Source organism: Sinohyriopsis cumingii, chromosome 16, assembly GCF_028554795.1.
Source record: "Sinohyriopsis cumingii isolate HCF-2022 chromosome 16, ASM2855479v2, whole genome shotgun sequence".
Taxonomy (NCBI): domain Eukaryota; kingdom Metazoa; phylum Mollusca; class Bivalvia; order Unionida; family Unionidae; genus Sinohyriopsis; species Sinohyriopsis cumingii.
The window spans coordinates 2,786,639-2,803,097 of NC_142976.1; the positions used below are offsets into that span (position 1 = coordinate 2,786,639).

The 16,459-nt window shown below is 34.9% G+C and overlaps 1 protein-coding gene across 4 annotated transcripts in view; it reads right to left on the reverse strand.

The window, feature by feature from the left end:
- Positions 1-2,356: 2,356 nt before the first annotated feature.
- LOC149779829 (uncharacterized) overlaps positions 2,357-16,459 on the reverse strand; it is a 102,851-nt gene continuing 88,748 nt past the window's right edge. For 3 of the 4 annotated variants that reach the window (XM_089936497.1, XM_089936498.1, XM_089936496.1), the window contains exons 22-24: positions 13,863-14,011; positions 11,944-12,112; positions 2,357-8,049 (exon numbers count right to left, since the gene is read on the reverse strand). In XM_089936497.1, coding sequence (XP_089792623.1) covers positions 8,014-8,049; positions 11,944-12,112; positions 13,863-14,011 — 354 coding nt within the window. In that variant the 3' untranslated portion in view covers positions 2,357-8,013. The remainder of the gene's footprint in view (positions 8,050-11,943; positions 12,113-13,862; positions 14,012-16,459) is intronic. The other variant, XR_016414939.1, reaches the window with a different exon arrangement.

The window sequence follows — 16,459 nt, forward strand, 5'->3', positions numbered from 1 at the left end:
TAACTGCTTTAACTGCCACAACACCGAAGATCTACACCACGTATTCAATATATGCCCAAAATATCAACCCGCTAGGAAAATATTTATCAAAAACCAAAAAGAGATTGGATCACCACACACATACCCAGAGTTACTTATGGACTCTAATAAAAATAAACAGTCAGCATATAAAAATATAAATAAATTCATAGGCTCAGCAGGACTTAGGAACAAAATATAATTACTATCCCCACAAAACCAAAAGACCCAGTAACTAGCTAAATAAATTTAGAAGCCCCCACATAAAAAACCCATAACATATCATTCAATTTTAAATAAATATTAATAAATAATTCATTTACAAAGCACCTATCAAAAACTAAGGAAACCGCAAAATCGGATGACCTAGATGTCCTTAACGAACCGAGTAATCAGCGAGGACTCCGGTCATAGATGTCCTTAACGAACCGTGTAATCGGCTAGGACTCCAGTCTCTTGATAAATAAAGTATAAATAACATTCAATCTCTAAAAACATTAATAAATAAATAACTTAAAGAGGCAATATCTAAATACTTACAAATAACATAACGTAGGAAACACACCATAAACACCTCGACTAGTAATACCATAATAACCTTGAAAATCTCTCTTCATACATGATCGTCTAACAACCTCTATAAACAGCATAGAACACACACCCCTTTTTAGAACATTTTGAAGAAAAAAAGGGAAACACCAGGCAAATGCAACTAGAAACCTGCGATGTGAAGCAACCAGGACCGTTCCCGAGCTCTCCTTCCTACTAATGACAGTCAACCATTCAACTGTAAGGGACCTTTATGGACCCACAGATTGAGGCCAAACTATCAGGGTTCCTTGAACCTATAAAAGCCTGGGGGAGGTGGCACCATTCCCTTTCCCAGGAACAACTAGCAGGCTGCGGTGCAGTCAGAAAAAAGTGGCACATGCACAGTTGTGTGCACGCCACTATAATTAAACTCAACAACAAAAACAAATCTTTTGCAAAAAAATGGAAAAGCCTTCATGCAAAAAAGATACGTAAAATTTTGTCAAACTCTATTGAGCTGTTTATGAGAATTTCTTATAATATTTTTATTTTTTTACCAACAGCAACCATAGTTGGTGGTAGATGGGCATCATTTGTAAATATCTGAAAGCCCTTCATGTCAGGATGCTTTATTTCAGGTTTTGCTAATGGAAAAATTACTGGATGATGGACCAGCATCAACTAAACAAATTGAGAAGTGCTTATGCTGCAATGTTTCTTTTAAAATCAAAATTATATGGCAATAAATCATGGCCTGGTGAGCTAACAAATTGCATCTTTATATTAAAATTTCAGTAATCCTAAATTTAAAAGAACTGCCCAACAGTCTATACCATGGGAGAAAATTATCTGAAAAATGTATTAAGCTCATGTAATCATAATAATTGTAACACGAGTTTTAACCACAAGTGTAATAAACTTTCATAAATGTAATAACATGAACCATAAATGTAACAAACTGAATAAACCATGGCAACCATAAAACTGCACATATATATCACAATTCCAGTAAATGAACATGTATTATACACGGTCCATTAGTCAATGAAAGCTGGGGAAATGAAGAAATCAGTCTTAAATAATGTTATACTTTGGCAAGGATTAAATACATGTATTTGATTAATGATTAATGTAACTTGAGATATGGACTGTGGGGAGGGGTGGCAGTGAGTGTCTTTGATTAAAGTATTTATTTTAACAGAAAATGTTTTTGTGAAAATAACAATATTTCATTGATGAAATGGCTCAGCAATTAACTGGTGATAAATGTATTTGATGTATTACCAAATGATAAATAAAAAAGCATAATATTTACAAGAGAGCCCCATCTGTTGGACCATATTTAGCTATAAAATACATATATAAAAGTGGGGGCCCTGAGTGGCCGAGTGGTCTAAAGCGCTGTCCGTTACGGATCACTGCCATCTCACCTCTGTCTGCGTGGGGTCGAGTCTCGGATTCAGCCAATGTGGGTACGTGAGAAAGCTTGCCAGTAGCTTCTCGTGGGTCGGTGGTTCTTTCCGGGGTTTTCCCGGGTTCTTCCTCCACCATTAATACTGGCCGCCATGTATAGCCTATCGTGTGCTGAATAATGGCGTTAAACCCTACAGCAACAACAACATATATAAAAGTAAATAATAAAACTTATTAAGACGGAGCTAAAACTAATAAATTTGAACTTTGAGCTTTAAGATATTTAGATCTGGATGGAGATGCAAAGTAATTGCTGTGCTGAACTTCCACGAAAGCAGATTTCACAAAAACTTGAGTAGGCTGTGGAGTGACAATGAACTCTCAAAGTCATATATGTATAAATGGATACATTTTTAATTACAATAGAAAATAAAAGCTCACAACAAATGAATTCAGCTGAATATTAACAATTATTTTAACAGAATCTTTAATGCATACAATTTGCCCTAATAAGAAATAACTTTATTGATTTTATTATACAACAAAATGTCATAGAAATATAACGTCAAACTAGGACAATATATGGCATGGTCACATAAAGAAATTAAGTAACAAGTCCTCGTGACGAAAACTAAAAATTGTACAACGAAAATTATATAGATGACATATGAAATTAAAATTATTCATATTTGAATATGAGGTCATTAAATAATTTATGTAACTGACAAGCCCCAATACATTTTTACACTTTAAAAACACCATTTAATGAGGCAGTCACCTACTCTGTTTGTTTCTGAGTTTTTCCAACTTTAAACTGTCCAGTGAGACTATTGCCATCATCACCTACTTCCACTGATTGATAAAATCTTATAATAGTCCCAAATGCATTGGAATAGGTTGAAAGTCATAGCGTTTAGGCTGCATTAAGTTCATAAAACATGACTTAAAATCACTGTTCATAGATCTGTAGATGCTTTGAAAGATACGATGACTCCAAAAAGTAGACCCTCCTTTTGGTGGCTTTAAAAGAGCCAGTTGCTAAAAATTCATTGCTGCCTTGAACAAATTTATAATTAATAAAGAAGAGAATTACTGGGGGTCCTGCATCTTAGTGACAGGGACATTAGCAGAAAACTCTGAGAGATATATATATATATATATATATATATATATATATATATATATATATATATACATACATACATACATACATACAAACACACACATTTTTTCTTAAGGACTAAAAATTAGACGAACTTTTCTGAGAGGTAAAATAGATTTAGTCTTCCCAAAAAATGTCAGCTATCAAAGAAATTTTCAGATGAGCAAAAGCAGTCTGTAAGAATTATCATTAATGGACACAGGAAATCTGATTAAAAAAATATCAATTATCTCATAAAAAATATCTACAATAGAAGAAGAATGGAGACAGTAAGATGTGGAAGGAATGGGGCCTTTTTCAGACCAAGCCTAGAAGATGAACAAAAAAATAATAGCATGACTTATCTCCCTTTCTACACTATCTCTTGAAATAGGACATTACTTTTGCTTTCCCATATAGAATTAAAGAAAACGGCTGCCTGGTATAACTTTACGTTGATCTTTATTCTTAACCATATCAGTGTCTAGGGGGCTGATCTAACTCAGAGCACATATCATCCAACAGCAACAGTATACAAAAGTTAAAATAATCATGTTTTGGGAAAGAGCAAATAATTTGAAGTTAATCCTTTTTTAGTTTTTAATTTTACTTTTTGTGAGTATCAAATTTCGTGATTTTGCAGAAAATGATCTCTCCATTGTTACTCAAATTCCTGCATGTGACAAGGTTAATTAACCTTAATGGCAAAGATTATTGACCATCTCTGATACATTTCTTGCTAGTAGCATGTATCAACCTTGATGACAAAGATTACTGACTGTCCCTGACCTATCACTTGCTTGTATCATGAACTCACCTTTATGATAGATCACTGACTGTCCCTGACCTATCACTTGCTTGTATCATGAACTCACCTTTATGATAGATCATTGACTGTCCCTGACATATCACTTGTTTGATCATGAACTGACCTTTATGATAAAGATTGCCGACTATCCCTGATATATCATTTGCTTTTATTGTCAATGTCATTTATGACAAAGATTATTGACTTTCCCGCAAGCATTACTTTTTAGCTTGTATCATTGTATTAAGCTTTATGACAGAGATTACCGACTGTCCATATATATCACATACTTGCATCATACATCAACCACTATGACTTTTGGAACTTGTTTTCTTTATACTTCACAAGAGCAAGTTCATATTTATATGACAGGAACTTTCAAGTCTCACAACTGCAAATCCATCAGCTTTTTTAGTTTTGCCAAGTCTGAAATTATATCAGACCTTGTATTGTCAACTGTGACACAGTATCTAACTGAAACTTCATTCCATGTATTACAGTTCAAGCCATGAGTGTATAGCATATAAAAAGTTTTATAAAAGAAAATATTGCTAATTAATTTATTTTTTGGGGTATACAATTTCATGATTTTACTGCAGGAGATCCTATTTATTTCACCGAAGAATCATTGTTCACAGGGTCCTTAAATTTTTTATATACAGCAACCATGAAACCCATGAAAACTGGTACTCTTGACATAACGGTAGGCTAACATCACACAAAATGGTCAGGGTAATTGAGTTTATTGCTTGTACTTTTAATCTTTGAGATCTTCATTGGACCCCAGGAAAAGGCAACAAAACTACTGCCACTCTAGCACATGGGTACTGTATAAACAAGTTCACTATCAATGCTGAAGGTGAATTTTAACCAGCAGTGTAAGAAGATGCCAAGTTATAGATGGATGGATGGATGGAGATGGACAGATAGAGGAAGATATTTAAAGAATTGTAATGTCGCCCACTTTTTAATAAAAAAAAGCACATAGATGAAAATGTTTACAGACTGACATGTGACTCACATTATTATTATATACAATCAACAAACCAAATTGTTCAGATAATTGGGACCGACTGTTCCAGTGGCACAGTGGTTAGAGTGTCTGCCTCGGATGCGGGAGGTTGTGGGTTCGATCCCGGCCGAGTCAAACCAAAGACTTACAAAAATGGCACAAACAGCTGCCTCGCTTGGCGCTCAGCATTAAAAGGTTAGTGTTAGGACTGGTCGGCCTGGTGTCAGGATAATGTGACTGGGTGGGACATCATGCTACATGTCTGAGGCATCATGCCTCAGTGCTAGACATCACTATAAACTGTCACACTACAGACATTGTAGCGATATTACTGAAAAATTGTTAAAGCTATGTTAAAAATCCAAATCACACACACACACACACACATAATTGGGACCAGATTACCTGACTGTCATCTAATGATAACAGGTACAAGAAACATATTCTTTGTTTGTGTATAATAAATGGTCAATATACAACTGGCCTAGACCTGTTACTGCATAAAGTCCAGTAGACCTGACCTGTAAATCCATCACTGTATAAAGGCCAGCAGACCTGGCCTGCAAATCCATCACTGTATAAAGGCTAGCGGACCTGTCCTGGCAAACTGTCTGAATTATGCCATCAGATCTCTCCTGAAAATATGCTACCATATAAAGACTAGTGGAGATATGTCACTGTATAATGAGCTGCAGCTCCGTAGAGGTTTGTCATTACATAAAGACCAATAGATCTAATCTGGATATCTACTACTGCATAAAAGCAGCAAATCTGTCTGGAGATTAGTTGGTGATTAAAAGCAGCAGAACTGACTTTGAGATAATGAAAATAAAAAACTTGATTTAAGAGATTTCACTATGAATGAATCAAAAGTGACATCATGAAAGTAAAGTATTTTTTTTATTGGCAGAGATAATGTCCCAAACTGAAATTCAAGCTAAGAAGTTTTATGACTTCTAGGCCTTGATCTATGTCCTCATTTTGTAGATGATTTCAATCAAATGGTACAGACCTGATCTGCCAGTAGATTATGCAACAGCATATAATCTGAGTTTTTGCTGTCCACTGATGGAGGAATGCATGCATAAGTACTGAAGATGATGAAATACACCAGTTTTATTTATTGAACCATAGGAACTCATATAGTGGCACAACTTCTTATAGCATTATATCAACCACAGGAACTGGTACAGTGGCACTGTGTCATATAGCATTTATATGAACCATAGAAACTCACACTGTGGCATGACTTCATACAGCATTTATATGAATCACAGGAACTCACACTGTGGCATGACTTTATACAGCATTTATATGAATCATAGGAACTCATACTGTGGCATGACTTCATACAGCATTTATATGAATCATAGGAACTCACACTGTGGCATGACTTTATACAGCATCTATATGAATCATAGGAACTCACACTGTGGCATGACTTATATAACATTTATATGAATCATAGGAACTGGTACAGTGGCATACTTCATACAGCATTTATATGAATCATAGGAACTCACACTGTGGAAGACTTCATACAGCATTTATATGAATCATAGGAACTCGCACTGTAGCATGACTTCATACAGCATTTATATGAATCATACGAACTCATACTGTGGCATGACTTTATACAGCATTTATATTAATCATAGGAACTCACACTGTGGCATGACTTCATACAGCATTTATATAAATCATAGGAACTCATACTGTGGCATGACTTCATACAGTATTTATATGAATCATAGGAACTCATACTGTGGCATGACTTCATACAGCATTTATATAAATCATAGGAACTCATACTGTGGCATGACTTCATACAGCATTTATATAAATCATAGGAACTCATACTGTGGCATGACTTTATACAGCATTTATATGAATCATAGGAACTTGCACTGTGGCATGACTTCATACAGCATTTATATAAATCATAGGAACTCATACTGTGGCATGACTTCATACAGCATTTATATGAATCATAGGATCTCATAGTTTCATACCTTCATATAGCATTTATATGAACCATAGAAACGCATATCAAACATGGGATCTTGTACAGTGGTTATACCTTCATATAGCATTTATACAAACCAGAGGAACTTGTACAATGGCATGACTTCATATAGCATTTATATGAACCTTAGGAACTCATACTGTGGCATAATGTCATATAGCATTTATATCAATCATAGGATCTCATATAGTGACATACCTTCATATATCATTTAAATGAACTAGAAGAAATGATACAGTGTCATACCTTCACACAGCATTTAAATGCCTGGGATGTAAAGTCATGATATTAGACTGCATATTAATACCAAAATTCTTAAATTTTAAAAATGTTATTTCAACTACACCATGTAACTAACTACATTTCATTATCTGCATTACAACAACTGACAATAAAACATCTCCACAGGAGTAGGATGTCACTATATACTGGTAACTACTTATTTCTTACAACTTTTCTTAAAACTTGGACTGACTTGGCTAATGGAATGGAAGTTTGCAGTTCTTCTTTGTAATAACTTTACCAGAATGTCGAATATGTTGTAAATGTGGATATCCAGGCATTGCTGTTATTTATGTCCTCACAATATATTGATATATATAGTTGTGAGGTATATATAATACAATATGCCAGTTCCTGCAGTTCAAATATATTTACTCTAACACGAAAATACTTTGCATATAAAATTATAAAACCAAATAATAAACCAGCAAAAAAATTTCTCCTTTTTACTCCACTGCCAACCAATTTTTGTTTTGTCATAAAATAAAAATCTGACACTGGGGAACCTTCAACTGAAAAATGGCACAAGCCTTGGTATCACACTACAATTAACAGACTGCCATGAATTCATATTTTAAAAACATGAATAATTCATACATAATAATTATTTCATATCACCCAATGTATTAGTACATCAGATTTATTAATACTGATATTTTCTATCAAGTTTGTCAACTATCAACTCCTTAAATATTTGGTTTTGAAGTGTTTTGTTCTCAAACAGTCAATGTCTCCTGCAATGGGCAGAATGCCTGTCTAAATGGGCACTGCAGCTCTTCATGCTACCTCCTTGTCAGTGGAAACTTCTCTTGTATAAACTGGAAAATAAATAAGAGTCAAAGTATTACAAAAACAAAAAAAAAGAGAAATGATAACCATATTTTATTGTATGTAATGTACATCCATCTGCAAAACAACATCCTCCATCTCATAATAACTGGAGTTATATTTAAGTTATGATATTCACTGTATATTTGATTTGCACACACTGTTCTTCCAGTGCACTGTGAAATGGTGAGCTAAATTACTTTGCAGCTGGGTGTGTCTTTTACATGGGCAAATGCAGCAATAGAATTAAATTATATAATGTGATTTGCACCAGCGATGTTAAAATGTACAAGCAGCAGTACTGCTCTGCATACATCTTCACTATCTACACATTGGCAGATTGTACAGATATTTCAGAGTATGTCCTAGTGACACCTATTGGAATTCATGACTTGTTGACCTTAATGTGCAATGCGAACTAACCGACAGCGTGTAACAGCAGTGCATTATATGTCAGCTGAAAATGGCGGAGGCAATTGTCTTCAAAAGGATACTTTGTAAGTTTAACATCAAAAGTATGACTGTATACCAGAGAGAAGCCATCGCATGTGTATTTTAATGAAAGGAAAGGATGTATTTGTACAAACATAGACCGGCAGTAGAAAATTGCTTATTTATGAGTCCATTCCAATTGTGTGCTCCCCTTGTCTTGATCTTGTAGGAGCAGTGTTTAAATTTGAACAACTAGATTTTGATTACATGCTGTGAAATTCACAGACTAGCACAGAAATACCTGAATGATCTGCCTAGGTGTAGACAGGGTTGACACATGGGAACCTTGACTAGTGAAGATGCTCTGCACAGATGTTGATCATGAACTCTGACATGGATGGCTGGCTTTTTAATCACACATAATGAATTTATTTGGAGAGTCATAAAATTGTACATTGTCATAAATGAGATCAAATATCAAAACTACATGCTTCCTAAAATGGGTCTCATAACCATACCTGTGCTAGATTAGAGACAGCGTATATTTCATGACCTTACCTGTGTTATGTGAGGGACTGCATGGGTTTCATGACCATACCAGTGTTACATGAGACAGCATGATTTCATGACCAGAGACAGCATATATTTCATGACCTTACCTGTGTTATGTGAGGGACTGCATGGGTTTCATGACCATACCAGTGTTACATGAGACAGCATGATTTCATGACCATACCTTTGTTATTTGAGGGACTGCATTGGTTACCTGTATTATCTGAGTGACAGCACTTGAACATGACCACAACTGTATTATGTGAGGGACTACGTGGGTTTTATTACCATAGCTGTGTAATATAACAGACTGCACAGGTTTCATAACCATATCTGAGTGACTGCATGAGGTTCATGACCACACCTGTGCTACCTTATATTAGGGACTTGATGGGTTTCATGATCATACCTCCATACCTATGTTGTACAAGGGACTGCATTGGTTAAATGAATTTTGACATAGTTCAAAAGGAAGTGAGGCCAAAAAAAAGGCACTTCTTAAAAAATTATACCAAGTAATCAAAGAAATGAATGAAAGAATAGGCATGATGCAAATAGTTGCACCTGTATAAAGAATAGCTGCACCTGTATAACATGTACCCTATTGTGAATAAGACCAAGGTCTGGAAATAAAAACACCGAGACTGAGTTTGAAATGGAGTTTTCACTACTAGTCAATCAGAAATGACTTTTCAAATGTAGCATCATTTGTGATTGGTCAAAGCAAAATCTCAAGATCCAACTCATGCTTGAGAACTTTATCATTTCTGGACCTGATCTGACACAACACACTGCATCAACAGATCCAACTCCATGATGTTCAACAAGATTTCAAGCAAGCAAAATTTACCTTGATCTGCCAGTGGATGTGCATTTTATCTGATGGCAGATCTGGGTCAACAATGTTCACAGTTGAATATGCAGTATAATGCAGTATAATTATATAAATATATCAATGAGTCTTGTGATGAGATGAAGAAAGAAAGGAAAACATCTATGACCTTGAAAGAAAGATAAAATCCTTGTCCTTGAAAGAAAGGATAAAATCATTGGTCTTGAAAGAATGCAAATCAGTAGAAAGGATTTATGCTGCTTATCTCTGTTTTAACTATGTTTGTCTGGCTGCAGATTTAAAAGTTATCCTATCATTACATGTTAATAAGTACCAATCATTCTGCAGGACGCTATAAACTGCTTGCAGAGGATGTTTTATCTTTCTGCATGACTTAGGAAACATTCTCCACATTTCCTGACATTTGTTGACATCCCAATTATGACAGTCATCACTATTCAAGAAATACATATCAGTATTTTTCATATGATAAACAGCCTAAAAAATTATACCAAAGAATAGGACCAGTGGGTTATTGTCTGACAAAAGGAATCCACTGCAAATATTTGACAAATCCTGCACACAAAAAAGGGGTGGCGTGGGTTTATCATTGCATAATTATGGAACATTTATAAGTTAGTATTGCAACTAGGATCCCAAAGGCTGGGGACACTATGTCCTCTACTCTCCAAATATGGGGATGCACAATGTTTTAAAGGGACAAAGGAAAATATCAGTATATAAAGCACTAGTACTGTTACAAAATGAGATGATTTTTTTTTCCTTTGACAGTTTTGCCACCTTAACTTAGTCATCTGCATTGTACTATCATATTTTTGTTGGCCACTTGCATCAGTGAAATAAATTTAACTCATGAAAACATCTACATGTTTGAATAACTGATTAACCTGAAATGAGCTGCACCATGGAATTTATCGTTCCAGATCTTGCTCTAATTTAACTTTTAGTGTTCACTCATTACTACCAGTATTTATTATAATACCCCCCTTGTCTGAATTACTTTTCTTTTCAAATGAATAAATAATTAATTAAAGGAAAAATTGCATATTTGCATAAATTTAGTCTCTACTGTCATAAATTCAACCTAAAAATAAATTAGATCTTTCTTCCTGTAGGTGTGATTTTAACCTTGAAATTACATTACACTAGTATCCGACTACCACAAACGTTTAAAAATTTTCATTGCCAGAGTGCCAGAGACATTGTTTGAAAATGGATATTCATTGCTATGTTAGAGTTTTCATTACCTTTACCACCTTTGATCACTGCTAGTGTCAACATAGATGTGGAAGGACGTCCACTAAAAAGAAGTAGGCATATTTTTATTCCCTGACAAATATGTGTCCTGAAGGGTCACACAAGGTCAAATTTGGGGGACAGTAACAAAAACCAATGCTCAAGGTACAACACTGACATAATTACCCATGTATAAGTTGTCTCCTTGCCCAAAACAATTTCCTCATGATTCCTTTATGTAAGATGGTGTGTATTCATCTACAAAATCTAAATGAAAATGGTGGCTAAAATAGTATATTTACTGGTGTTTCTTCTACTGGTCAGTAATCACTAATGCTTTTTGTATATCAATAATATTAGCCTTCGTGCTGGCAATAAATACCATATTTGATATATATATATGAAAAAATGAATCTATCCATGTGTCAAATAATACATAGAAAAATCAGTTATTGTAACAGAAGATCAGAAAAATATCCATGCTTTATTCCTTCGAGTCCTTTCGCATCATTTTTTTTTCACATAAATATTGTAAAGAAATGATGTATTCACCTGAAGAGCATGTATAAAGATGATGTAAAAGTGCTCAAAGGAATAAAGCATGGATATTTTTCTGATCTTGTTACATTAAGTAATATATATATATATATATATATATATATATATATATATATATATATATATATATATATATATATATATATATATATATATCATGCACACACACACACACACATGGATGCACACAGACTGTTCCAGATATTTCACTATTTCATGAAACAAACCCCAACTAGTGAGAGTGAGAACCAACCTGGATAAGTTTTTTCCTGTAATGTGCCTCATTCTCATTGCTTGCTCGTTTGGGAACATGTTTCTCATTCCTCTCAATGAATATCTTCAGTTGATCAGTGCTCATGATGCTGACTGGGTCTAACTTATCCTTGTTGATCAGGCCAACAAGATATTCCTTGTAATGGCCCCTGAAAGAAATATACCGCTTAATACTAGGTCACAGACTCATGGCACTGTTCTAATTAAAAAAAGACCACAAGAATTTCAGAAAAATCTTGCCTGATTTGCAGCTGTATACGACTAAATGAATGGTCCCATGTTTCAGTTATACCACTGTGACTTTGACCAAAAAATGTTGTTTTGTTTTCTTTCTTGTCCTAAGCTATCTACAAAGTTTGGTCAAAGTACATCGTCTACAACGAAAAGTATTGTGATGATAACATGTTTTGTTAATGTAATCACTCTTTCCTTGACCTTTGACTTTTCAACACCATAATCAATATCTGACTCCCCCACCCCCACCCTTAGTGCAAACACATATGAAACTTGGTGAAAAATATATGGTCTAGAACTAAAGTTACTGTGCAGAAACCATTTTACTTTAATCTGAGTGACTTCGATCTTTTGGTTCCAACATTAACTTTTAATGTTCAATCTTAATGTAAGTACATTTTCAATGGATAATTTGCTACTTAAAAGATAGATCAGTATTCACAACAAACCATTTTAACTTCAACCCACATTTTTCATTCAGAAATGTGAAAAAGAGAATCATTTATTATGCTTTGATGTAGGATAGGAAAATTCCACCCATGCAATAAAAATTTTGCATCAGACACAAGGCTTTGCTGAGTGTCTGGTGCAAAATTCTGAACCTCTGGTGGAATTTTTCAATCTTACACTAATGCACATGAAGGATTCTATTAATAACACTCCACATGCAGCAAAACATAGCTCTATGTGAACTATTCTTTAAGGTAAGAAGATTAGTGAAAATAACAGTTACTGTATTTTTCAAGTCTGATACCAGTTAAGATTAATCCTTTTTGGCCTAATATGTTGTACACTGCATTATTTTATCATCGTAATAAATTTTCTTGTTATTAATAATGAGCAAAGCTCAAGCAGGCACAATGTTTGCTTGTAAAGCAAGGTCCCTGTCATCCTCTACATTCTAATCCAGGTGAAAACATTTTACCGGTTGTCTGTTTCTAGCTTCCCTCTGATTTAGTCCATAAATACATGACTTAAAACATATTTTTCTTATCATCAACTAAAATTATTCCACACAATGCAAAAACATTTTCTTTGCATATGCAAAGAAAATAAACATGCTCCTATGCAAACTGTTTGCATCATGTCATGTAATATCAGTGTTCATTTGTATTCTTTCACTGAATGGAGACGCCCCATTTCCTTGGTGTCATACAAAATGTCAGTCAGTACATACGACTGATACAGCACTTGTTTCTCCAGGGCTCTATTTCACAATAAATTTGCAATAGTTGCCAACTTAAATTTTGAAGAATTACTGACAGACGATATGTTCATTACATCGCTATGATGCAAACATTACTTAAACATGAATTAAATTTTTATGACTTTAGCTGGTAGCTTACATGCATACAAATTTTAAGCTTGTTCAAGTACTGTGTGCTGTTGTTTCTTTTTTACAGCTTTAGCAATCTGAGTCATACTGCTATGATGTCTGCAATGTGGCAGTTTATAGTGATGTCTAGCACTGGGACATCATGCTGCAGACACACAGCATCATGTCCCACCCAGTCACATTATTCTGACACCAGGCTGATCAGTCCTAACACTAACCTTTTAATGCTGAGCACCAAACGAGGCAGCTGCTTGTACCATTTTTCTAAGTCTTTTGGTATTACTTGCCTGGTTGGTTCAAGTAGTGATATATAGTGCATTAACACTTACACACAAAGGCCTGCCATGCCATTTTGAAGTTCTTTCCCACAGGGTTCATCCCTTTTATCAGCACCATATTCCTTCTGTTCCATGACTGGGCAGCCTTTAGGGTCCACTTGTCCTGCAGGGATATCAGTGTTGTAAACAACCTCATTATCCTGAAAATTAATACAAACCTACTCTGAAAAATTTGTTTATTATTAAGGTAAAACTTTGGCAATTCTGACTTTATTTATATCATGGTGTCCATAAAAGAATATGTGAGATACATCTGTGACAACCCTGATAAAACCCTTTGGGACAACCTACAGGAAAATCTGTTCGATGTTTCTTGGAGATTTCCAATTTTTCTCCTTTTCTGAGATAAATTTATCCCCAGTGATTATGAACATGATACTTGATCAGATGGAATTTATTTTCTTCTATTTTTGTAACCATTAATATCATACATAAATTTAGTATCCAAAATGCCAGTTTGTAGATACCAGGATGGCATTGCATACAGAAATATGTCTCATTCATCTGTAGTTTACTGCAGCTCTTGCTCCACTTGTACAGAGCCACTCATGTTGAACACATACGGTCAACTTGTGTACTGTCATTTGCAGTGAATCCATGTCCTGCATTCTATTATGTATATATCTGATCCCTCTATCAATTATATATTATTTTTCACGTCTTTAATCAAATGCAACTATACCGACATAGTAACATGTAAATGTAGAATTCCTCTGTGTTTCATCAATTGCTGAAACATGTACTCAGCTGAAACTCCTGATAAGACACATTAGGGCACCAGGAAATTTTCAAATAGTCACATGGTCTAAATGTATAAGTTTGGTCAACTGCACCCCTACCCACCCACCCCTAGAAATGCCTGCCATGTTTTGACCTTTTAAATCCATTATTATAGTACATTTAGGCTGCCATCTAAATTTTGTTTTACTTTAGGTATTTAGTTTTTCTGACTGAAGACTTGTGGAAACAAAAATGTTAAGTGATATACCAGACAGGAGCCATACCATTCAATAATATAAAATTAAGATACAAACTAGAAATGTGTCCATACAATATGGATGCCCCTGCCAAGAAAGTGCAACTGATAGACAAAATCTTAAGTCCAAAAAGAACCATAACGCCATTAAAATTTGTCAGAAAATGGTGAAAACTGAATCTAAGTAATTTTATTGTAAAAGATCTGACAAAATCCTTAAAAATGTTACTGAAATGAAACAAATTAATTGTTGTGTCAGCTGTGATGTAACATGACAGGACAAATATGTAGCATGACCAGAGAGATGTGATGTAGCATGACAGGACAAATATGTAACATGACCAAACAGATGTGATGTAACAAGACAGGACAAATATGTAACATGACCAGACAGATGTGATGTAACATGACAGGACAAATATGTATCATGACCAGACAGATGTGATGTAACATGACAGGACAAATATGTAACATGACCAGACAGATGTGATGTAACATGACAGGACAAATATGTAACATGACCAGACAGATGTGATGTAACATGACAGGACAAATATGTAACATGACCAGACAGATGTGATGTAACATGACAGGACAAATATGTAACATGACCAGACAGATGTGATGTAACATGACAGGACAGATGAACACTACCATGTATATTTATTTCTAAGCTGGATCCAAATGCCAACTATCTAGACCCAGATCCGCCATCAAATAATGTGCCTGCAGAAAAAAAATATGGGCCTGACCTGCTAATGCATTATGCATCAAAGATAGACGGTCTAGGTTATTTACAGTTGGACCTGAGTTTTAAGTGACCATATACAGCATATGCCCCCTACATAGATGTGGCGAGGGCATAAATAAGGTAATGCATAATGATTTTCACTCACATCAGGGCATCAAAACTGCTACAACGTAGAGAAGTTAAGAGAACATATCTGACCATGTTTACACGAAGCATCACAATGTTCTTTTTTATGAAATGAGCGAAAGTTTAAATCAGAAAAATATGAAAGTTTTTTTTTTAGAGAAAATTAAACACAATGACCTGAAAGAAGTATAATTAAAATTTTTACCATACTCTCCAAATAATACAAAATATATCACTGATATCTTCATGTAAACCTTTTCAGGATAAACACTGCATGTATGGACAGGTATGTCATCTACAAAATAAAATCTCTGCATTGGCTGTAAGGCTAGCATCATGTCCTGAATCAGCAAGGGCACAAGGCTGAGTCCTAACCACTGGTTGGCTACCATGGTGTGACCTTGGGCAAGGCACTTTCTTTCAATTACCTTGGCCCTAAATAGACTACCTGTGTTGCTGTGCAACAAAACACCAAACCAAATTCAATTACCTTGGCTCTAAATAGACTACCTGTGTTGCTGTGCAATAAAATACCAAACCAAATTCAATTACCTTGGCCCTAAATAGACTACCTGTGTTGCTGTGCAACAAAACACCAACCCAAATTCAATTACCTTGGCCCTAAATAGACTACCTGTGTTCCTGTGCAACAAAACACCAACCCAAATTCAATTACCTTGGCCCTAAACAGACTACCTGTGTTGCTGTGCAACAAAACACAAACCCAAATTCAAT